Source organism: Lepisma saccharinum, chromosome 14 (assembly GCF_977018435.1).
Source record: "Lepisma saccharinum chromosome 14, izLepSacc3.1, whole genome shotgun sequence".
Lineage (NCBI taxonomy): Eukaryota > Metazoa > Arthropoda > Insecta > Zygentoma > Lepismatidae > Lepisma > Lepisma saccharinum.
This window is the reverse complement of record NC_139242.1, coordinates 76,499,352-76,525,659: the sequence shown is the minus strand read 5'-3', so window position 1 is coordinate 76,525,659 and position 26,308 is coordinate 76,499,352. Positions and strand designations below refer to the sequence as shown.

The 26,308-nt window shown below is 36.6% G+C and overlaps 2 protein-coding genes across 5 annotated transcripts in view; one reads left to right on the top strand and one right to left on the bottom strand.

The window, feature by feature from the left end:
• Positions 1-3,595, bottom strand: part of LOC145999052 (uncharacterized) — a 29,121-nt gene extending 25,526 nt beyond the window's left edge. For all 3 annotated transcript variants that reach the window (XR_014443359.1, XM_083135994.1, XM_083135995.1), the window contains exon 1: positions 3,227-3,595. The gene's annotated coding sequence lies outside the window, so the exon portion shown is untranslated. The remainder of the gene's footprint in view (positions 1-3,226) is intronic.
• Positions 3,596-3,672: 77 nt separating this feature from the next.
• Positions 3,673-25,891, top strand: LOC145999047 (uncharacterized). Of its 2 annotated transcripts, none has more exons than XM_083135984.1 (5): positions 3,673-3,731; positions 9,244-9,384; positions 9,940-10,072; positions 18,468-18,523; positions 21,686-25,891. In XM_083135984.1, exons 2-5 carry the CDS (start codon positions 9,252-9,254, stop codon positions 22,183-22,185), a joined length of 822 nt encoding a protein of 273 aa, XP_082992110.1. In that variant the 5' UTR covers positions 3,673-3,731; positions 9,244-9,251; the 3' UTR covers positions 22,186-25,891. The 2 variants fall into 2 exon arrangements, with proteins under 2 accessions (XP_082992110.1, XP_082992109.1); XM_083135983.1 differs by lacking the exon at positions 3,673-3,731 and adding an exon at positions 3,850-3,930.
• The last annotated feature ends 417 nt before the right edge of the window (positions 25,892-26,308 follow it).

Sequence of the window (26,308 nt, the reverse complement as noted above, 5' to 3'; positions counted from 1 at the left end):
ATTTCTACATTGTTTTAGTCACACACATCACAGGAGGGAGGAAATTATAAATCTAGTTCACTGCAATTGGATATGATGAATTCAGACAAAAATCCATCTTAGAATCTTACTGTTGTTATTTTCTATCCGAAAAATTTTGCAAAAAAGGTTTTTGGTGGTCTGAACACACCCACTGCTTATGTTTATAACAGATTTTTACTACACATCCAAAAACACTCCCATCAATGGTTGCGCGGATCACTCTTGAGCTCCACTGAAATGTGAGATCCAATAATAAGTCACAATGGATAAATTTTAAATAACGGCTGAATGAACAGTTCCTGAGCTGTTCCAGGAAGGTACACTGGGAGCCAAGGTCAAGAGTGTTGCCAAACTGCAGTAGCATGTGAAAAATACACGAGTGGATCACTGTAATCTGCATGATCACTGGTGTGTTAACAGGGTATAATTAATGGAAGTAGCACACACTTGAATTTATCATGACAACATAAAATGTAAAATATTTAGTAACAGTTTAGTATATCGGAGACACATTTCTTCAATTTTACAGAAGAAACTACTTACGGAAATAAGTTTCTCCAAGGTTTACAACATTCAAGATATTTTCTTTCATCGTGGAATATATTTGACCGGGAAATCATGTATTTTTCAAGAGAAATATCTCAGTGACGCACAATTGCCATTGCTTTCATTGAGAACTGGATGCTGTGTACGTTTGATGGCATAAGCCCCTGTCAGTGTTTCCAACCCCCCTCTTTTTAACTATGCTTGCCTAACCTAACCAAACCTAACCTTATCAGAAATGGTTTGTGGGGCTATCCGTCAGCTACCATGTGTAATGGTTCGTGGAGCTATCCGTGAATGGTACATGGGGCTATCCATCAGCTACCTGTGTATAATGTCCAATTTGCACACATGACTAACACAATAGTAGATATTTTTAGGTGAAAAAGGTTGGAAACACTGCATACTCACAACATGAGTCAAGATGTGCCCACCATATTATGTGTTACGGAAGTGAAGAAAGGAATAAAAAAAATCACTCTGTATGTGGAAAATTGTTTCTTTTCGTTTAAAAACCATAATGGCACCTTGAAGTATGTTCCGCAATACACAATTGGTAAGTACGAACCATTCGAAACACAAAATATTAGATTTTAATGTGTCTCTGATATACTAAACTGTTACCAAATATTTAAAACAGTCAGTAAATGTACTTGAAAGTAAAGATTGCAACATTTTTTAGAACACAAAGATCGGTTACATAAAAAAATCTTGATAGTTCTGTTACATGTTAATTATGTTGAATCTCAGAAGGGATTATTCTGTCTTTTGAGGGATAAGAACAGCATATGGACCATCCCATGCATTCAACTTTTTGATTATGCCATTACGCAAAATGGGGAAAAAATGGGTTAAACCTCCAACAGTTAATCCTTAGTCGACACATCTGGGTCCTAGGGACCTGACGGGAATTTATAAAGCCTTGCATTACAAAGTGGTTGGAAGCAACGACGGTGACTGGCACAGTAGTCTCCTAGCCCTTTGTTCGGTAACATTATAGTATAGGTGAGATGGATTTCTTCAAATTTACAGGAGAAAGAGAAACTACTTACGGAAATCATTTTCTGTAGGGTTGTGGAAGTTCGTGAATGTAGTTTTGATCCATTTTAATGCGAATACATGTTGTTTTCTGCGAAAATCTCTGTCCGACACTCTGTTTCTGCTGTCGCCATTTGCTTTCTGCACGAGAGCACAATGCTCCGTGTGTTAAGATGACATAACCCCATAGTCAGTGTTTCAAACTCGCCAAGTTTTCACTAGAACATGACATGTCGAGTATTTTTTTTTTAACTATGCTTGCCTAACCTAACCTAACGGAAAATGGTTTTTGGGGCTAACATCAATGGTTTGCGACGTATTAGCATAATTTCAAATCCAGGCACGAAAGTATGTATTTTCCAGTGAACAAGGTTGCAACACTGCATAAATCGACAAAACACTTGCACAATGCGCCCTGAACCAGTATGCTATCGCCCACCATAATGTGTTACAGAATCAAAATAACAAGTAACAGTAAGTACTCGTAAATGTAAGAAATAGACATTATCTTAGTTAGAAATGCATTATTTCACCTTAGGAAATGTTCCGCATTCCAAAATAGTACGTTAGCAATGCAAAAAAGTGTGAAATATATGATTTATAGGTGTCTCACCCATACTATAATAGTACCCTTTGTTCTCTTCGAGCCAGTGGAATGACGTTGTGAGGGTATTAAATGTGTCGATACTTTTTACGTTAATGTGATTTTTACATCGACACAGCTAAATCAAAGATTGTTAACAAAAAACACATCCTAGGAATCTTGAATGATCCCCTAACAGATATTGACAAATATCAATGGTGATGATAGTAAATATGAGGTTAGTGAATATTAATGAGATACAGGGCAAAGTGTGACGAGCCGGAATTAAATGGTGAACGAGCTAACGTAACAAAAGCATAGAGGAAGATGGTAATGAAGGTGAACCTTACAATGTAAAAGATGATGTAGAAGAAGCTGAATATGGCAGTAAGACAGACAAATCTAATATATTTTATCGTAGAAACCTGTATGCGTTGCCTAAAGAAAAATCATCTAGAGAAATATACTATACCAACTTTCTCACTGTGAGGTTTTTGGTCAAATTATAGTGGTGTTATTTTTCTTATTTCTATGTTTTATATTTAATATAATTAGTATTTAATTACTGGCACATTAAGGCATCTCACACATGAAGATTGGAGAGGATGACACAGATAGTTCTTCGTACACACTGATTTCAATATATGAATATTTTGTCATGATATAAATATATTTATCAAAATATAACTCTTTGTTACAGTGTGAATATATTTTTTTATCACATGAACATACTGTTGTTTCAACTACCAATGAACACATTTCAAGGCGGCATGAACAAATATTGTGAAATTCCAACTTTTTATGTATATAAAAAATAAAATATTAAAGCTGGGTCACAGGGACCTAGGTGTGTTGATTAAGGGTTAAAATAAAAACTCAAAATCATTCTCCTAGTCTCCTTTTGCACTAAAATATAGCGACTAAATAATCCGTCTTGTAAAATATCTTCGGAAATTAAACCCTTGTCTTGCTAGGATATAAACTAAACTAAATTTAATGAATGAATGAAGTAATTTAAAAAGAACAGAGAACACAAAATACCTCAAATGAATTTAGAAAGAGTCAAATATGTTGTCAGTTTCCACGAGTGTAAAAACTTTCACAATAAAGCAATCATAACATGTCAAAAACATTTGGACACTTCCATAGTTCATCATGAATTTCAAATTTCACAGAAAAAACGCGGCTACCATTATCAAAGTTTGGTTGTTTGATGCTCCAATGTTTTTACGACCATGGTTCCTTTGACGCAGAGCAAACATCAACAATCGTTTTATGTTGTTGTTGTTATTCTATAGCGTGAATTATTCTATGTACTTTAAATTACGTGTTATGCTCTTCGTGCTCCTAGTTAGAAGTGGTTCACTACGAAGATATATGTATAATTTATGTATATACTTTCCATGAACATATTTACCGTACGGTACGGGACAATTGTAACTTCATTTTAATTGCTTGCAAGAGTTGCAGGGTCAAGAAATTTAGCAATAGGCTATTTATTTTTACAATGTATATCGATAGACTTGTTTTCCACTCCTTACCCAAGGTTAGATGCATTTTCATCTTTACTAAGAAGAATAGATATATTGTATATAGCAATCCAATCTTGTAAATTTACCTTTTGCGGTAAACGAAGCGTGCGGGCGTAAATATCGTAGGTTAGTTTTTCACTGTTCTATCTGGCAACTGTGAGAATTGGAGGAGCCGGCAACGAGGGAAACAATAACAAAGATTTTCTCAACATGGTACAAATTAATTTACTTGTTAATAATAATTTCATTAATGCACGGTATTTCACGTACCTTTTTAGGTTATGTAGCCTATAATTTAATCTCTTAGACTTGAGTGATTGATGAACATAGCTCAATAGACTCTTTAATTAATTTGTATAAGGTTCATGTTTTTTTGGTTTTTTTTAATTTTAGTTGTTTAGATTATCCGCTGCAAAAATCAATTCCTGTATGTACACATTATGTAACGAAATCGAAAGTGCTTGTGCATGGACAGTGATTTAAGTCAATTATTGTTTGTGATTGGGGTAACAGTTTCATACATCGGAGACACATTTCTTCATTTTTACAGAAGAAACTACTTACGGAAATGAGTTTCTCTAACGTTTCCAACGTTAGTCGAGGTATTTTCTTTCATCGTGGAATATATTTGACCGGGAAATCACGTATTTTTCAATAGAAATATCTCACCGACGCACAATTGCCATTGCTTTCCTACGTGAACCGGATGCTCCATACGTTTGATGACGTAACCCCCTGTCAGTGTTTCCAACCCCCTTTTTTTAACTATACTTGGCTAACCTAACCTACCCTTATCGAAATGGTTCGTAGGGCTATCCGTCAGCTACCCATGCATAATGTGCAATTGGTAAATGTTTACTATCGTTCGGACACCTATAACTTCTGAGATTCGTCAATTTTTGACATTTGTACTTACCTATCTGCTTCGTGGATCATTTCTTAATGTATATCCACGTTTTTTGGATCATTTTTTTTAAAAAAAGTTTTTTTGTAACTGAAGAACGCACATTTCCGGAAATGGTTTGTGGGGCTATGTGTCAATGGTTCGTGGGGCTATGCGAGAATGGTGTGTGGGGCTACGCATATTTTTTTCGAACCAATTTTTAACTATTGTATCCTATTGTGACCCTACCTAACCTAACCTTACCGGAAATGGTTCGTGGGGCTATGCGTCAATGGTTGAATTTCCGCTATGAAACATTCCCACATCACACAAAACACCTTCCAGATGTTGGACAATACTACAGGAACTTATTACGGTAAGTAGTTTCTGTAATAGTAGGATAAGCCGGAGACACATAATACTCGGTTGTTTTCAAATAAAAATCATTGCTATTTACCTCATATGCATAGCGGAAGATTTTTCAAGCTGGCCATAACTTTTTTCCATGAAAAACACGTTACTTTTAACATGATAATCATTTATTGGTCGTTGCTAATTCGGCGGGCAAATCTTGACTCACGTTGTCTATCGTCAGCTGATATGCAGTATCGTCAGCTGATGTGCAGTGTTTCCAAACTTATGAACCGATAAATGCCGCACAAACTATTCACAAAAGGTTTTTAAGCGAAAATTGAGGCTAGACTCTACTTTACGTCCTTATCTGCATGGTGATTGCTTCTTTGCGTTCGCAGTGCGCGATCGTGGTGCGGCACCCGGCATCTCTTCGGGTAAGTACCTTTTTCTTTTTAGTTTCTGTTCACGATAGCCCCACTATCCATTCACGGGGTCGACGTATGCCTACGAGGTTAGGTTAGGCCTGTTAGGTTAGGTTCCATTAGCACTCATTTCACCCCTAAATATGTGCTTCATCATCTAAAAAATACCTCAGTATGTTCAATTGCGCATATCCGGACAACATCGGTTTTTCTCGATTTACTCCTTCAGAAAATTTTTGCTCGCTTTGGGATTTACGTTGTTGAATTCCTTATAAAATAAGCTTACCAACAATATATGACACGTATTCCTTAGGAAAAGGACGTAAACTAGAATCTTACCTTTTATTGAAAAAAAAACCGCTCACACGTCATCTTGTCAAACTTCCGCGTGGTTGCTACACTGTGAGGGGGTTACATAACCAAACGCACGGAACATTTGATTCACGTAGTCGACGGTAATGGCGGCACGAGCTATCGCACAACGGAGATGCATGATTGACGAAAAATACCTTATTTACAGGCAAAATACGTAGCACGATTATAAAAAAAAATATTTCCGGTTTCAGAAAGCCCTCAAGAACACAATTCCGTAAGTACTTTCTCGTCTCCTCCTGTAAATTTTAAGAAATCCGTCTCCGACTTATACTACTGTTACCGTAGTTTCTTCTGTAGAAATTAAGAAATCTATCCGAAGGATAGTAAACTAGTACCCTCGTTTATTTTGAAATAAAATTCATTTCTACTTACCTCATATGCATAGCGAAACATTTTTCAACTTGGGATTACTTTTTTTTCAATGGAAAAAGCGTAATTTTTAACATTATAAGTATTTATTGGTCGTTGCTAATTGGCGGCCAAATTTTTACTCACGTTGTCTATCGCCAGCTGATATGCAGTGTTTCCAAACTTATGAACCGATAAATGCCGCACAAACTATTCACAAAAGGTTTTGAAGCGAAAATTGATCCATAAACCATTCATGGAAGGTTAGGTTAGGCAAACATAGAAAATTGAATTGAAAAAAAAAAAAACACTCACACGTCATCTTGTAAAACTACCACATGGTTGTTACACTAACACTTATTAACCGAAAAATGATTGTTTGTAATCCACAAACCATTCACGGAAGGTTAGGTTAGCTTCAGTTAGGTTAGGTAAACAGAAAATTAAATTGGAAAAAAAAATCCCGCTCACACGTCATCTTGTAAAACTACTGCGTGGTTGCTACACTGACAGGGGGTTACATAATCGAATGCACGGAACATTTGATTCACGTAGTCGACGGTAATGGTGGCACGAGCTATCGTGCAACGGAGATACATGAATGTCGAAAAATACCTTATTTACAGGCCGAATAACTTGCACAATTCGAAAAAACAATTTTCCCAGCTTCAGAAAGTCTATAAGAACTAAATTCCGTAAGTACTTTATCGTCTTTTCTCCTGTAAATTTCAAGAAATGTGTTTCCGCTATATCTAATCGTTACCAGTATTTTTCAGTGAAGAAGGTTGGAAACACTGCATACCTACAACATGAGTCAAGTTTTGCCTGCCATATTGTGTGTTACAGAAGCAAAGAAAGGAATAAAAAAAAAATTGTGTTTGTTTTCATTTAAAAAGCATAATGGCACCTTGAACTATGTTCCGCAATACACAATTGGTAAGTACAAACCATGCGAAACACAAAATATGCGATTTTAATGTGTCTCCAATCTATGAAACTGGTACCGTGATTAGTTCACTGCAGAAATTGATACAGCAAATAGCAGGCAATATGAATATTTTTGCTCTAAAATTGCTATGTGCAAAAAAGTAATAATTATATGTGTGACATTTTGTCTACAATTAACATTTACAAAAGTATACTTCTTGCTCTAATTTCTGCTTAACCCTACAACATTAACCGGCCCAAGTTCCTTATGTTTTATTATGATCATCATGCTACGAATGCACTTTTTACATGGTTCGATTTTGATGTACGTCTGTTAACACATACTGCGGAGTTTTAGCGATTACTTAAGGTTTTGTTCAATATATGCTTTCGTGGTTAGGTTAGGCAAGTTAGGTTTGGTTCCCTTAGCATTAAAATAAAGTCCCTAAATGCATTCTACTAAAATTTCCGATTTACTTCTACATTCATTCCCACGCTTCTACGATATTTACTGTTGCTTGTAGACGGAGAATATCTTTTCATGAGAAGTGTGTAAGATAATTTTCAAGTTGTTTTTTTCAACATAAATAACTTTTTTCGAGTCCAAACAGTGCTCATTACTTTAAGGAAGGTTCAAATTTCGTGTGACAATGATTTCCAAAATTCTACGATCATTAGCCTTTGTGCTATGAGAAATCATGAAACAATCTGAACCGTTACCGTCACGCCTGGAACGAACTCCTCTGTAAAAACATGACACCAGGATCCAGAGAGAGCCAGTAGGAAGACAGCGTCCCAGCTAAGCCCCATCAAAGTCATATATATAACCAACTCTACGCTGGTATGCATTTTTACATTCCCTGAAGAAGAGAGCAATGTATGCACTCGAAACGTTGGAAGCTAACACAGATTTAACCTGGCTGGTAACCCAAGAACACCTGTTGAAATGCTACCACGGTGCCATCGGGGAGGCCAACTCTTGCAGAATGAGAAGGTAACTTGCACAAGGAAAGTACTCTCAATAAATACTTGACCGATTTCCCTGCATTATAGTGAACGTACGTTGATGAATACCATGCAATTTAGCCCGACCCTGTGGCCAAGTGGTTAGCACATCGCGCTGCGACGCCAAGGGTCCCGGGTTCGAATCCCGGTCGGGCTTGGTTGTTTGTGAATGTCCATTCATCAATTTCATCATTTCATCACTCATCCCCATCTTCGCAAATTAGCCAAGAGGCACAAAACGCGAAGTAAAATAAACTAAATCAATCAATCGATCAAAAACCATGCAATTTAAAACATTCTCTGTATTTAATACGGAATAACTGGAAAACAATTCAAAATATCTTAAAATGGATTTCAACTTTCTATTTGCAGTAAAATTTCACATGACTTTGATATGTCACATGCTTGTATTCCCATTTGAAAAGAAATTAAGTTGAATCCAAGATTTGTTGTGGGATGTGTCACATGCGTCAGCGATACAGTGTTTGGTCTCCTAGATACTGCATACGGTTCCATTCATGTACAGTGAAATTTGTACAAATTAATGGGTGATTCCACACTTTTGAATCACCCTATAAGTATTTTGATTAGTTTCGTGGCACTGCAAGCCTATTTTCCAACACAGATATCTATACAACAGAAAAGCATTCCTTGTTGCACCATTCTTCAAAACAGTGTGTTAAGAAATATAGTGCTTGTTCACATAATATATGTGTGATTTTATTGTTTATACTGGTCTTCATGATAATATACAACTGACATTGTTCCACAATTTGTCACTTAAACTGATTTTCAACTCTGATTTACAAGCAGAGTTATTTAGAGGTTGGATTTCATTACCTTGTTGCCTTCTTGTAGGTCCCTACAGTCCTAGGTAACAAGTGAGCCAGGACAAATAGAAAACCACGGAGCAACTGGAGGGTGCTGTTCACACTGCAGTTGGCATCATTGCACCACAAGTGCTACAATAATTTCATTGCAGTTTGTGACCAGTCACCCTATGTGCAGAGAATGATGATGAATGAGAGTTAATTTGTTTTGAGCAATCCAGTATATTACCTAATATTTTGAAGGTTTTATAATGTAATAAACCATTTCTTTACCATTACCTTTTTATATTTTGTCTTCTTACTTTTGATCTTGTTATAACATAATTTAAGTATTTTTTCCCTCCTTGTTATTAATCCCGGTTTATCTTTTTCAATTATGTAGGTTAGAACATGATCAACATGGCTGAAGAATATGATGAATTGGCTCTCTTTTTCTCGTTGGATATTTTTAACAGCCTGTTTGAGTATGAAAAGACAGTTTACAGAAACCTCATGAAAGATTATTGGGTTCAACGTGATCATGGTAAGTAATAGCCTGTTGCATTGTTATTATGTGTTCTGTATTTAATATCATCAATCTAAGCAGAATTAGATGCCAGATAGAGTTGTCACTGAACTCAGGTATATTAGAGGGCCTCCCTGATGGTGTAATGGTAACGTTGTCATCTTATAATCAAGGTGTTCCAGGTTCGATACCCAATGGAGGTACATAGTGGTTCGGATCCCACTTTAAACTCTAGGTCCAGTCCCGATTAGCCTTACTGTGCACATAATGGACTTTAAAACACCATCTCAATCAATCAGGGGTGTAGGGTCAGTCAAATCTCTCACAGAACGACTATGGGAAATAAAATCCAATTCGAATGTCAGGCCTAAGAAACGGGAATCACCAGTCCTCTACATATTTCATAGATTATCTTAGTAAGATTCATGGCTTTCTTAGCCTGAAAAAAAAGGGGGGGCTGGTGTCCGAGTTATTTTTAGTTTTGTCTACCCCTGATGTAGTAGTTCATGATACATGTCACAGTGTTATATTTTTTAACCATTGTGCCATAGATTAATTTGTTATTCTTTTCAGGTCTTTCTCCACAACCACCAAAGTTCATGAACAAAGTGCCTGTGTCACAAGACAATGATGAGGGCAAGGGACAGAAGGAAGAGTTCATGTACAAAACATCAAAAGGGAAGGAGAGCCCAGTTAAAGACATGAGGTAAGCACTGATTGACAACCATTGGTAAATATAGGAGAAATATTCTTCGGGGGTGGATAAAGAATGCAGGAGGGCCAAGCTTTGTTGGTGTTCACAAGTAAAACAGAGATGCTGTGTGGGCTATCAGATATGCTGGAAACTGTTACGGGTTAAAATAGGACCAAATAAGTGTGGAGGTGTTGTGCTCAGCACCATAATCCAGCAGCCTTTACCAGGGGCGGCCCCAGAAAATTTTGACCGGGTGGGCATGATCCATATTTTGATAAATTAGGGTGGGCAGATACAAAGTATAGATGAATTTCACAAACATGTGCATTCTCTCTCTCTCCTGCCCCTCCCCCTTCTTCTCTGACTTTGTTTGTATTCCTTTCTGCATTTTTTTTATGGTGTAAATTTTATTATTTATCCTTTACATACCTTATTCCTATGCTTGTGTTCCCCCTTCTCTTTCTCACACACGCATGCGTGTACACAGAATCATTTCATAAATTATTCTAATCAAATTTCTCATCTGAATTCTCTTTAATCACTCCACTCTAGAAAAAGGTGGCAAAGGGACTAGATACAGTCATCTATTGAAAAAAACACTGGGCAGGTCTTATTTCGAAGGGGAGGTGGGGCTCATCTTTTATCAGAAGCTGCCATCTAAAATTGAAAAAGTTGGGAGGGTAGAAGTCGTGAAGATGAATGTCTAACTATATTACAACTTATTACTAGACCTTGGATTTTTAGGTTCTTGAAATTTTAAATTGGTTGTAAATACGAGGCGCATCCAGAAAGTAAGTTTCCCTATTTTTTTTTAAAAAAAACAACACAGTTTCAGGAAACCATTTATTGGCAACAGGTACAGCAAAGGTTCAGCTATTTTTCAACATAGCAACCACCAGAATTGAGACACTTGTCGTATCGTGGTATCAACTTTTGTATCCCACTGTCGTAGAACTCTGCCACCTGTGACTGAAACCAGCGTGTGGCAAACGTCTTCAGCTCTTCGTCGTTGCCAAAACGCTCACCGGAGGACAGGAATTTCTTGAGGTGCAAGAAAACGTGAAAATCGCTGGGAGCCAGATCAGGACTGTAAGGTGGATGATCAAACAACTCCCAGCCAAATTCCGTCAAAACAGCTGCTGTGCGCCGAGCCGGATGTGGACGAGCATTGTCATGGAGGAGCACAACACCTGCAGTAAGCATGCCACGCCTCTTGTTTTGAATGGCACGTCGCAATTTCCTTAGTGTTTCACAGTAATGGTCAGCGTTCACCGTTTCACCTCTGGGGAGGAAGTCAATGAGCAAAATGCCCTTCCTGTCCCAAAACACGGTGCACATCACTTTCTGTACCGACAGCATCTGTTTGAATTTCTTCTTGACTGGAGATCCACTATGCCGCCAATGCATTGACTGCTGCTTGGTTTCCGGGGTGAAGTGCGAAATCTACGTCTCATCGCCCATGACGATCCTGTCGAGGAAATCATCGCCGTCATCATGGTACCGTTGCAGGAATGTCAGTGCTGCTCCTGAACGTTTCATTGTGTGTTCGGGTGTCAGGTTTTTCGGCACCCACCTGGCACACAATTTTTTGAACAGCAGGGACTGCGTGACAATCTCATGCAACACGGATCGCGATATCTGCAGAAAAAGGCTACTCAACTCCGTAATCGTGAAGCGACGGTTCTCTACGATGCGCTGCCGCACCAGCTCAACCAGATCATCAGTGATGAGGGACGGATGCCCACTGCGCTCTTCATCATGGACACTTGGACAACCTTCCGAAAACTGCCGACACCAGCGACGCACCATCTGCTTACTCATAATGTTCGGCCCATAGACCTCACAGAGCTGACGATGAATGTCAATTGGCGCAATGCTTTGTGCATTCAGGAACTTTATCACCGACCGAACCTCGCATGCGGCGGGAGAAGGAATACGAGCTTCTATTTCGGACAACTGCTGCCTCGCTACTGGCATGCGGCGGGAGAAGGAATACGAGCTTCCACTTCGGACCACTGCTGCCTCGCTACTGGCGCCGGGCGGGATCTGTCCGCCTGGCATGTGATTGATATGTCTTAGCTCTGCTGCTTATGCACAATTTACACGGCTCATTATGTTTACTTTCACGGGGAAAAAAATAGGGAAACTTACTTTCTGGATGCGCCTCGTATCTCAAATTAGGTTCTGTTAATCTTGAAATTTTCCAAAAAAGCTTAGAATGGTTCAAAGTTCATGAAAACTGATTAGGTACACCCAACGGCAAAAGAAACAGTAGGCGAATTGTCCACCACCATTTTCATTCGGTCTGTATTACACAATGTGATGGCAAGGAATTGAAATAAAGACGTCAATAAGCAGAGAACAATGCCTGCTTCGAACCAACATAGTTTCATTCCTTAAAACAACACAGGATGTAGAATAAAATAGTAATGAAAATAGCGGTGGACAATTTGCGTACCATTACCTTTTCCGTTGACTGTACAATCGTTAGAAACAAAATTTCAAAAGAACCTTAAGAAGTGTTAATAGGTATGTGGTAATTTTCTAACCAAATTTTCATTTGTATACATTGTTTTGAAAATTTTCCACAAATGGTAATACAGTACTATACTTGTTCTGTTAGTAAAAGTTACTTGTTGATATGAAGAATGAATTAGGTATGTATTATTTTGCTGCACAATACCAGAGTGACTACTCACCGGGAATTCAGTGAATTCGTGAATTCCGGGAAATGTTTTTTCGCAAGGAGTGAATGCCACAAAGCATCGAACTGATGCGAAAGTGAGCATGAAGTCTTTGGATCATGGAGGAAACAGTGGCAGCAGACGTTTTGCTTTGTTTAGAGCTTTGAAAAACCATAGCTTGGAGGGAGGGAAATCGACAGAAGGTATGTTTCAAATACTTTAGTCATTGAATTTTATCGTCAAAACAGAGAAAATACCTCTGTGTGGTTTAAAAATCCTTTAAAACCTTAAAAAATATATATAAACACCTAAAAAAAGTTTGATTTAGGCATATAAACCTAAAATAGGTTCTAACAAGCAAAATAGGTTATTTTAGGCACTAAAAAACTTCCATCAGTTGTTGCGTATTTTAATCAAACACTGAAATAACTTGGTAAGTAAAATTAATTTCCACTACATACTATTTAAATTAGATATTTCTAGGATTTCAGGAGTAGGCTTCAGTCCCCTTAGCCCTCCCCCTGGCTATGTGCCTATCTTGACCCCTCAAAGATCTGCTCATGGTTTTCTCCTCTCTATCATTTCTTCTGTCTTTCCTGTGTCAGTTTTGGTTGATATCTCCGTGCTTCTCTCTCATTTAGGTCCCCCTTCCTTTCATTGCATCTGCCTGACCATGCTTTAAACTGCTGTGTACTTCACTTTGTGTAGTGAATATATTGTCTTATCCCTTCAAGTTAAGAAGGAGTTTTCCACATAGCCTACTACTTCATTAGGTGAACGTACAAATAACTACAGGTTGTACTGTTAAAAGTTATGAAACTTATGGAAGAAATTATTTACAAATGCAAAAGGCAGCGAAAGTTATTAGGTTACAAGAAGAATTTATATTTGTGGCTAGGTGGCTTCCCTCCATGTAGCAAAAATATTGGAAACATAATTATAGCATACCCGGTGGAGGCACAGTCACATGGATGTCCGTAGGATTTTTTCCAGGGGGGGCAAGGAAGGTATTTTTTTCCAGGCGGGGGCAAACAAGGCACATTTCCCCCAAAAATAGTGTTGTTCCCTAAAAAAACATTGCTTAAATTTGAATTTATGGTGTTCATGCAATAATTAACGCATATTATTGTGGCTAAAATGAAATTATATGTGTGAAATACATAATTTTTGGTTGACTTTCATTTTCCAGGGGGGGGGGGCCACGGCCCCCCCCTGCCCCCCCTTCCGGACGCCCATGGGCACAGAGTGATCTGGATTCTACTTTAAACTGTAGGTCCAGTCCCCATTACTTAAAACAAAAAATCAAAAAACTCAAATGTCATTTTAGCATTTTAGATTCGGAAAGCAAAATTCGACTTTTACAGTTGCACAAGTTGCAACTGTCTTCTATTATTTGACACTATTGATGTCCTTTACAAAACGAAATACCTGCTTCTTCTTTTGATACAAGACGCATGGTATGTGTACATTATACATTCAAGAATGATAACAGAAGGTATGTAAACATCGACAACAGTGAAGATTTTTTTTCTTTGTTTTCTCCATAATTCAAATGAATGATCTTCAATATGCAGGTTTAATATTGCGAGTTTTTAACTGGAAAGCGTGCTGCTTCCTGGATCAGGGTTAATGAATGGTCATTTTACTAGGCTCACGGGAGTTTCATAAATTGGTAAGTCCGTATGAATCTTTGCATTTAATTAATGTCAAATTGTGAAATTTTTTAAATACCCAAGGAATGCACAATTTTTGTTCGTTCTGCATTAAACTTTCTCAGCATAAAAACGAGAATTTTTACACAAGGTATTACTGAAAAATTGTAAAAATAAAGGAATTAGCACAAAATGAATACTGAAAAATCAATGCAATTACAGAAGCGATCACTTACTGAAGTAAATCTTCATGTGGTCAATGCAGTGAAAATAGATGCTCGAGAGGGTTCAATAGAAATATGCTTAGCACTTGGGAAAACAAATACTTTTACTTACTGTATTGTGCAAATTACTTTAGACCAAAAAATTCATCACATTTGATCATGATAGCTACGTAGCAATTCTTCTCTTGCTCATAGCGCTTTAAAACTATTGGAAAAAGTTACATTTATTTACAATTATCACATCACCATAAGGGTCGACTTTAAGGGGGGGGGGGCACTTTCTGCCTTCCAAATTCTTCAAGAAGTAGGCTATGTACATTTATATTTAAAAATATATTGTTCTCTATCTTGCCCCTTTCCCCAAATGTTTATATGAAGTTGCTACCCTCTGATTATTATCATACTATCGAAAGAAAACATCCATTACCCAAAATGCTAGAATAAGGAAGCCTCGAAGTTCTTTTTCATTCCATATGGAAGTTACGTGTTTGATTGTTTTAAGATATTTGTTCCATTCTGTATGATTTTGCACTCTCTGCCTCGGAATATGTGCACTTTGGCTATAGCCAGATATTGCACTACTTCTAGCCACAGAAGGATTAACTAGATCATATTTCGAGTTTTATAAGAGATAAATTTAACAGGTATTATTTGTCAACATATTTTCTACCAATTTTCCTTTTCTTACTCAGTAAAGTAACGTAAATCCAAAAACAGTGAATGAGCAAAACTTCTAAGATAAAATGTGCACGGAGTCAAGACAATAAATTACTTTTCTTATTGAAGCATTCATATTTTCCTGAACAATTACGTCTTGAATTTGTTTGGGTGGGCACTGGCCTTTACCCTCCAGGTGGCCATGTAGTGGAACTGTTGATGTTATGGGGGAATTGTTAGATTTTTGTAATCTAAATCACATTAATTAATCCACTTGCCTGTCTGTGCTCAACAAACAGTACAGTTAGAGTCACATATTTATGGTGAATAAAATATCAAGATTTTGATACAAAAGCTGGACACATTTCAGGATCAAAAGCAGTATATACAGTGACGAATCAGTGTTAAAATGGTGAATAACATCACTGAATTTGATTTACAAATTACACTTGTAATACAAAATTAACTTTCCCTTCTAAAAGCATATTTATGTAGTTACCAGAGCATTAAGTTTATACCTGTGTAAAATAGTCCATTTTTGCTTGTCAAATATTTACAGCAAATTAAGCAATATTCCATCATTTACATAACTCGCAGGATAATTCAGACTTCGAAAAATGTCACGTTGGTAAATAAACTAAATTTTGTGTTTAAAAGTTTATTTCACACTTTGCTGCTCATTTCTCATCATTTCATGATAAAACATGGTAGGAAAATGAACCTCACATCTTACAGAAACATGAAAAATGAACATTACAGTGTGTTATTTCATATTTCGTGTTTCTGTCTAAAACTAAATATCCATTCCTCTCTGTAAGTATAGTACGCACTTAATCTAATTTACCAAGTTTGACACTTGACTTGATATTAGGGCATTTGGTACACTTTTGCATAAGATGCACATTTGTTTTAATTCTGTTGAGATGTGTTCAAATATTGAACAAAACCTCCAAAGTATTGTATGTAGATATATTTGTCTCCATGTGCCAGTTGCAACAAGCTCTTTATAAAGTTTAACTTCTAACAGACAGCTGCATGTATGACTGGGTGTAAACTATTTAGGTTGGCTGATACCATGTAAGATCAATTAACATGTCATTTCTCCAAAGAACTACAGATGGTATTTCAGCTCTCTTTTCTGTTCACTTATGTACATATTAAGGGATGACATGTGTTCTGTGGCTTGTCAGCTACTTGAGAAACACTACATCAGCAGAATTGAGCGAGTTGTTATATTTTCTATGTTCAGACTGTGTCCGGAAGTTTGTACTGTATTTGCATTTGGTAGTGAAAAACTAAAAGATTGGAAACAGGAGAAACTTGCCTGAAACAAATAACATTGATTTTTCGCAGTCATTGCATCCTTCCCTTTCCACCCATCCTGTATTCAGACACCACCTGACACCTATCCAATCAACCACCAATAACTCAGTCATTGTTATGTAAAGCTTATTTTTCTCTGATCGTTTTCTGTTTTATTCAACTTTCAATTGTGTGTGCTTGTTTTATTGTTATTATTAGAGGCACATATTTTTGGTAAATAAGAAAGCAAAATTTCGGTACAAAAACTGAGTCAATTTCGGGTTCAAAAGCGGTAAATAAAATAAAATATCGGTGTTATAGCGGTGAAAAATTGGATTAAAAGTGGTATATAAAAATACATTTTGGTTTTAAAATTGTGAATATAATCCTAAATTTGATTTAAAAACTACACTTATTCCACAGAATTAACATTTCACTTCTAATAGCACATTTATGTAGTTATCTGAGTAGTAAGTTTATTTCTGTGTAAAGGAGTCAATTTTTGCTTCTCCAATATTAACAGCACAATTAACCAATTTTCCGGGAATTGCATAACTCTCAGGATAATTCAGACCTCGGAAGGTGTTTATTCGGTGAATAAACCCTGAATTTCGTGTTTAAAGAGTTAATTTCGCTTTTTGCAGTTCATTTCGCATTATTTCGTGACAAAACATTGTCACAAAATGCATCTCACACCTTTCAAAAACATGAAAAATTAACACTACAATGTTTTTTTTTTAAATTTCGTTTTTTTGTCAAAAACGAAATATGCATGCCCCTAGTTATTATGTACTATGATCGTTGCACTGACTCTGAAATGTAGTTTTAGTGAACAGTTGTTGTGGTCATTACAAGTTATTGTAAGAAATATTTATTTTCCTGTAGTTTACGGTTATTACAAGAATAAGAAAACAGTTTTTCTTTGTGATGTTTCAGAACACACGCTCCTTTCATCAGACATTTATTTTCATTTTGACTAAAGATACAATTATAACAATGGTTAGTAATTTTTAAACATTGTTGTAATATAGCAACTTAACTGTAAAAAAAGCAGTCTGTTTTATTTTTATTTCCGGTTTTTTTTTTTTTTTTAAATTATGAATCCCAAATATCATCAGGTAATTCAAATTCATCATTGTTTTCACGAAGTTTCTTGATGTTTTCTGTTACATTACATTTTAAAGATGGTGGCTTACTCCATTTGTGAAAAAGAAAACTACATACTGGATCTATGTTACCATTTTCATTATTTAATTTATTCCAGTGTTCTTCTGCAATGAACGAAGCTTCCCAGAATAACCGTGAACTACAGGAAAATAATTCTATAATGCAAGCAATGCGTACATACAAGAAAAACTATTGTAAGAAAGTTATAGTTTACTTTACACCATAAAAATAATATTGTATAATCTGGTGTCATTTTCTAAAGGTTTTGTATAAAAACTTGTTGAGTTCTAAATGTTAATTCAGTACTGTTTTGTATGTTGAGTAGTGATTTTTTTAGGGCTGAGTCAGTGCTAGTACCAAAGTAACCAATTCGAGTAGTTCTATTATTGGAAAGTATCAGCAGTTCCCATTTAATCACTGACACCTTTCAATACTTTTCCAGAGCCCAAGACACCACAAAAATGCCATGCAAAACTTTCACGGGCTTAAATATCCTGAAAATTATGCAAATGGAGCAGCATTGTGGGCAGAAATGGCTTTTATGATGAAACAATTACCTTATGTGAAATGATAATTGAAATTTCATTGTACTGTAGTGTCATCGGTTTTGGTGGGAATTGGCAAAGAGGATCAGCTCAACCCTATTTTTTTTTGTTTTGATGAGAGTATTGCAAAATGTTCATGAACAAAACAAGTAAAATTGAGCACAATCTACTTTCAGGGACGAAGATTCCATACTTTCAATCCATGGTGAAGCAGATCTCAGCTCTAGTCCAAGTAAGTCCAAGTTCATTAACAGTCGCATACCAGTGAGGGAAGGCAGGAGGTGTCAATGACTGACCAAAGAGCATTTTTTTTGTTTATTGTGTAGTTTTTTCTTGGAATAATTTATTTTCTGACATTTATTGTGGAAGGTAACTTTTGGTAGTACAGAACTTAGTGTTCATAATTTGATTGTTGAGTAAGGAATTAATTGTTGGACTCTATGCAGACTACAATAGCAGAGAACACTTGCAGTCAATGTGTCCTGGGTTTGATACCTAGTGGAGGTTTTAGGTGACACTGTAAACTATAGATCCAATTTCGATTAGTCTGTCTGTGCATAAAATTGACTTAAAAATCAAATCACTTCTTTGGCCAACGCTATAACTTTTTGGTAAATTGAGATGCAGGAATTTCTGTTTGGATAATATCCAGATGAACAGCTAATGGGTTGAGAGATATTCACATATTCTGTTTAATAGATAACAAAATATCCAGATATCCATAGTATGGGTAGCCAATTATCCAGATGAAGAATGGGTACATATACGGTTGACAAGGACCAAGAAAATATGCTTGAATGTGTGAAGTGACAGATATACCTATACTGCAGGACATAAAAATGTGAGCTTCAAGGTCAACCTTCTCTCCACTCGACACAAACAGGTGCCACTTTTTTTATGTCAGTGATTTGGTAAAGTTGGCTGTTAATATTACAATGAGTGACACCAATAGTGCTGATGACAATGAAAATATCCCTCTTGCCCCACAGCAATAAAATATTGCAATCCAAGGGAGAGAGCATCAGCCCAACATGGCAACCATTCTCTGTCAACACAAAACCATGAGGCTCACATTTTTGTGTCTCTATAGTTCTTTCTGAAGCAAATGTTATGCATCATGTAAGATTCATAAAAACTTCATAGGTCTAAACTCCTATGCGCAAGCCATAACTTAAATGTTATTGAGATGGATTTATGCACCCATATTTACAACTATCAACAATTTTTGCATGATCAAGTAAGTAGGACATCTGACTATCATTTGGGGACTCAGGTTCGATTCCCATGGTGGCTCATCTCATGTGGGAATTTTTCTGACACTGCCTCTGCATAAAGCAGTTCTGGGGTTCACCCATCCAGTAACAGTGATGAAGATATTGAATGTGTGGGACCCTACTTCCGCATTCCCCATGGCATAGTGCATTGAGCATGAGTAACCTAACCTATTTAAAATAAATACGGAGAAACTAGTACTCACTTTTATCCGCGAAGCTGTTTTTTCTTTTTCTTCGATTAATTTCAGTGGCCACTACCACCATCCTCGTTGGAACTTGCTGTACTGTTGCTTGGTGTGTGTCTTTTGTTTGTAGTTCTCTGGCTGCCACTAGGTGCGCTGTTGTTAACTGTGCGTCTGGGTTTGTGTCGTCTGCTATTTCCGGGCGATAACTGTTGTAGTAGGGGAATGCAAGTGTGGTGCGCTTGCCCGCCATCGATGTTTAGCTCGTGCAGTGCGTTTCCTTGATTTTGGTGTCTACGAGTGTGTGGGCAGTGTGTTTGACTTGAACCTTTTGAATTTTATGGCTATTGTATTTGATGAGTACTAGTTTATCCGTATTTATATACTACCGCGTCTCTCTTTTCCCAATTACGAATGAACTAACCTATTACTTTCATCAGATGTAGTTTCGTCAAGTACACAGAAATTTCATCATCATCATATTAACGTTTCTAGTCTGTGACTGAGTTGGCAAGCCTCTCCTCTGACTCCTCTTCTTCCACTATGTTCCAGTCCTGCTCTCTTCTTCTTGCACTCACCACTACCCAATCTTTCCATCAACATCTTTGTCTTCTCTCCAATCCTTGTACCTCGATGGCATAGTAATACCGTCACTGTAATGAAGTGGTCGTGGGTTCAATTTCCGGTGGAGGCACATAGTAGTTCGGATCCCACTTTAAACAGTAGGTCCAGTCCCGATTAGCCTATCTGTGCATAAAAGTGGACTTAAAACAAAAACTGAAACCCAATCCTTGTACAGTGAATGGACAGTCTTTCTATTGTGTACTATTCACAACACTAAGAGAAATTATAAGGGATAAAGAAGTAGAAGAATACTGAAGGTTGTTCAGGATATATCCGAAGGTACTTACCTCATGAAATGCCATGTCTCCACCACGGGTTGCGTTCTATCATACCACAAGCATTGTGGACTATCGCCCTACATAGGAGCTTCCATTATAGCAAACTACATTGGAGAATGGGCATGTGAATCCTATGCAAATGCTTGGGAAGGTGCATTCAGCAATGTGGCACAGGAGGTGATGGTGCACGTGGCCCTTACGAATGCACCACAGCCCAAGACAGTTATGGATGGTCATGCAGCCTCCTGGCCATCTCACGTTGGGTTGGTGGAACAGGTGATACTTTCACTGTTATCAGTCCAAGGTCAATGTGATTTTTGCATTTTTCTGATTGATTGATTTACTGTGAAATGCATTTGGTATCTATCCTCTTACAGGCTATGCTTTCACCTTTTGTGGGTGAATGTTTACCAACGGGCCCCTGTTGTGTGCATCGGGACACTATCACTTTCACAGTGGTTTTTCCAAGTCAAACTATTCTCCTGACACTGTTTTACTATGTGCATGGAAAAGGGTCATGGCATACCAATCCCTCAAATGGCACTGGCATCGCAAAGTCGCTCAGATATATCCTGAACAACCTTCTATATTACTATTGTTTAGGGATGGGACCGATTAATCGGTACTCTATCGGTATCGGCCGATATAGGCATATCGGTTTATCGGTAAAATTACCGATTATTTTATCGATCCGATATATCAATAAATATCTGATAATTTAGTGCAAAATTCTGCCATTTTGTTGTAATTTTTATAGATGATCTCCATGCCCTACTTTCTAAAAAAGTAAATGTCTAAATGTACAACTTCTCTTTCACTACAGTCATCTTGAAACACACATTTATTAAGTAGGTCAATGAACATTTCAGGTTCTTCAAGGACCATTTCTAATTTTATATCGGATCGGTAGAATATCGGTATCGGTAAAAATTTCATATCGATCCGTCCCTACTTTTGTTATAAGTATTTAGTGTTGATTATCTTATGTTGTTCTAGTTTCTGTATATATTGAAACAGTAAAGTCCTGTTTTGATAGGCTCAAGAAACAGAACAACCCCAGGTCCACAGAGATACATATGCAGGGTGTGCGGTGATCAGCTGGGGAAAGAGCGTATATTTCGACGCCACGTTTTGATCCACAGTTCACTGCGACATCTTAACCCCCACTCAGGCTGTGATGTATGTATGATGCCCACTTTGCGACGATCGAGATCAAGAAAAACATTACGGTGCCACGTCTGCGGGAAGAAGTTTGGTCGCAAACACGACCGACAGCAGCACTTGCTAAGGAATCACATAAGCATCCAGAGAGTCCAGTGTGAGATCTGCTCGGAATACTTCGATGGTTTCGATGAGCTTAACATGCATCGAGATGCTCACTTGAGTGAAAGCAGAAAGAAGGTTTGCAGCACATGCAAAACTGAGTTCATCAGAGTGACCATTGAAGCTACTAATGGTGACCTTGAACTGACCCATGGGGAGTTCAAGTGCGAGAGATGTAGTTTGAATGTAGACAGTTATATGAATGGCCACTGAAGCATCTTTTGAAGAAAATGCTGTTTGCAAGAATTTCAAGAAAGGTGTTGAAAAGGCAAGATTTTCAAAAATCTGTAATCAAAATTATATCATATATTTTTTATTTTATAAAAGCTGGAGTCTTGATAATCTATGAGATGTGCATCATACTGAAAAAAAATGGGAATATAGTGTAACATTAATACATATTTATATTCATTGTAACTTTGCATTCTTAAAATTGCTAAGTATTTGAATTTCAAGAAAGTGGCATTGACATGGCACCATTTTACCAAAAAAAAAGAAAAGATATTAACATGCAGTTTTTTTTTGCACACAATGTGCTGGTGAGAATCATTTATGAAAGACAAAACATATATATATTTGAGTGTACCTAAGACTAACTTGTTAAAATAGCAAACCAGTAGAAGAAATGCAAGTGTTACAAAACTTGTCAGATATCACCAGTAATTTTTTTAGGATAAAGTAGAGCAGTACGTAAAATGCAATACATATGAACTCAAAGCACATGGCAATGTATTTTTGTGTTATTCATACATTGTATATAATTCATTAAGGTGTACTCATTGTTTAAAGGCAATGGGATTCAAATGTATGTCGTTTTGTAAAATTTTCATTTATATATGTGCCATGACTGACTGCTCAAAGTGTGTATATGTAGAAATCTTATTTTTCATTTAGGATGAAAGTGGATAAAAGGAAGGAGGGCCACAAGGTCTAAATACAAAGTAAAAGAGGAAAGACTCACCAGACACAGGAAAAATTCAAATTTTCGCAGCCACAAACCTCATCTTCAGGTGTAGAGACGAAGTAAGCGTGCTGTGAAAATTGCATTTTTTCTGTGTCTGCTGAGTTTTTCTTCTGTCCTCTCTTACTTGGTCACATGAAAGGAAGTCAGTAAATAGGTCACAAATAGATATAGAAAAATTATTTCTCAACATAATCCCCCATTGATACCAGTTCCTCAATTCACCCAGCAAAATTGCTCTCTCAGCCAAAATCACACCTCACTCAATATCTTCCTAATCTGGACAACAAACGTGAGCACATTTTTCAGAAAATCAGTTGATCATGCATTATACAGTAGGTTAAAACATGAGAACACTGTATTGCAGTTCAAAAAACTGTCTGTTGTTACTTGTCAACTGGTATCATCTCCATTCCACTCATGCTGGACCCTGTGGCCGAGTGGTTAGCACATCGCGCTCAGATGCCAAGGGTCCCGGGTTCAATCCCGCTCGGGCTTGGTTGTTTGTGAATGTCCACTCATCAATTTCATCACCCATCCCCATCTTCGCAAATTAGCCAAGAGGCACAAAATGCGAAGTAAAATAAACTAAATCAACCAACCAACCAAATCCATTCCACTCATATTTGCAGTCTAAACAGAGTACCAAATAGATCTTCATCTCTGATTTTCTGTACCTTCAGAGAATTTTATTGATCCATAACAAACGCTCCTCCCACACCCCCTAACAAAGAAGCACAATAGTATGTTACTATTTGCTTGTACACTCCAAATGTATGGTTGCCATTTTCAATATAGCTTCACATGAAAAGGAAATATGAATTTGAATTGCACTGCCATACACCAACACATTTCAAAACTGTCATTCTCATCACAGTTTATGCTCTATTTGCTGACCTTCCATCTTGTGTGTATTGAATAGTCTCAAATTCTCTTACAATTGGAGAGAAATAGGTTATTTGATCCATGGTAGCTTTTATTACTATTATTAATATTTTTAATACAAATTGGAATGTTCAGCAAAACATTTAAAAATTAATTCATCCCAATGAACTAAATTTGTGCTGAAGTATTCCTAGTATCATTATTCTATTGTGATTGTAATAAAAATTGATTTATTTTTATTTTTTTGGATTGTCTTGGATTTTTTTTTTCCAAAATATCTCTCGGTGAAATTAAGTATTAGTTACACCAAAATTTCATTTTTATGTTTTGTTTGTAAGTTTTTCATTTATGTTTTGTAAGTTTTTCATTTATGTTTTGTAAGTTGTTTTTTTCTCTAGGCATAGTGGTAGTGTCGTCGCCTTGTAATCAAGGGGTCCCAGGTTCAATACCCGGTGGAGGCGCATAGTTGTTTGGATCCTATTTTAAACTGTAGGTCCAGTCCTGATTAGCCTTACTGTGCATAAAGTGGGCTTAAAACACCAACTCAATCACTCACTCAATCATTTAGTGTGGAGTGGTACATGACTAAGTTATGGAGTTTTCACAATTTCATGCTCAAAAAAATGAAATTTTCATATTTCTTTTTCTTTAAATGGCATCAATCCATATTCTATGAATCTGATGATTTTGTTTCAGGGAAGATCTAGGATTAGAAACCAATAAAAATTATTAATATTGTATTTGTATTTTAGAATACACAACATCTGATTTTGAGTGCAACAGACAAAATATGTGAAAGTAGATTTTTTTCTTACCATTTCCTTGTCATGTTCTTATACCACTCTACCAATCAACCTTAGTTCATTTATTCCAGTGCTCAATTGTGTATATGAATATTGTGGTTTTATTTTCCATGTTAATGATCAATACTGTATTTTGCAAATTATGGGAGAAACTCTCCACATATTGAAATATCCCTTTTTGCAATCCCCGCACTCTCTTGATTTCGAGATTAAAATGTCCCCAAAATAAATAAACATGCAATTTAACCATTCCATTGGTCAAAAGCCATGTTAACAATTTTTAAATTTTTAGTAGGGATGGGAGATTATTCGGTACTTTATTGATATTGGCTGATATACGCATACCGGTAAAGTTACCGATAATTTTAGAAATCCGATACATGTACAATTTAATGCAATATTGTGCCATTTTGTTACCATTTTTATGGATTTATATCCATAGAATTTCCATTCTGTACTTTTTTTTAAGAATAAGTGTGTAAATATGCAGCTTATTTTGCATTGCAAAACCTTGGTTCATCTGGTAACATACATTTATTAACGAGGTGAATGAACCAGTAGTAATACTATATCGAATCGGGAGAATATCTGTATCGATACTTTAATGGTCTGTCGATCCCTAGTTTTTAGTGCAGCAGTAACTAGCTACATAAGGCAGTTATGTCGTTCTCTCTCTCTCTTACTGGGTGTTGATACCGGAACTATCACTTTGAATTAAAAGCCATAGCAGCTGGTGTTGTTTGCGAGTCTTGGCAGCTTGTGGGAGTCTGTAAACACTGCCCAAAGCTCGTGGTGGGAGGGGCCTGTTAAACTACCCAACATGGTGTCTTAATAGCATAAAATTATAGCATAAAATTGTAGAATTTTCATTATTTTTCCACCAGTATTGTGTAGAACATTTGTCATTATATGACAGCTTATTATGATCATGTGTGAAATTATGAATATTTTAAAATTGGTATGGAAAGACAAATCAGTAATCTATATTGATTGATAGACACACATTGTTGTGTTGTTTCAAAAAATAACCTGGAACTTGGTGCAAAATTCTTAAATTTTGCCATTATCCTGGTTCTGAAAAGTAATTCACTAAACATACAGTTCTTTTACTACGAAACCTTGCTACGTTAATTGAGAAGGATCAGGTTTTCCATAATATATTTATAATTGGTTAATGGTAAAGCCAAAGAGTTGCTATTGCAAAATAATCTAACACGGTTATTTTTAGTGTTTTTTTTTTTATTTTATCTGCGATATTTCGTACTTGTTTCTCAGAATTTTTTCAAGCTACATGTACAACAACACAACCTCACATGGCTAGTCACTGTTAAACTATCCAACACTGTGTCTTAATATCATAAAATTGTCATTATTTTTGTGTAGAGTGTAGAGTGACTAGCCATGTGAGGTTGTGTTGTTGTATGTGTAGCTTGAAAATGTTCTGGGAAACCAGTACGAAATATCGCAGATGAAATCAAATAAAAACCACTACAAAAAACTGTTAGATTATTTTGCATGTACAAAAAGTGGTTATGCGAACCTTCAAGAAGAACAAAACAGAGTTGATATTGGCCCATCCTATTTTAAATTAAAATTGGCAGATCGGGAATAGTTTGAATTAAATATTTCTGTATGAACATTTACAAATATTCGAAACAAGTTTAAATTATTGGTTATTGGTTTAAAA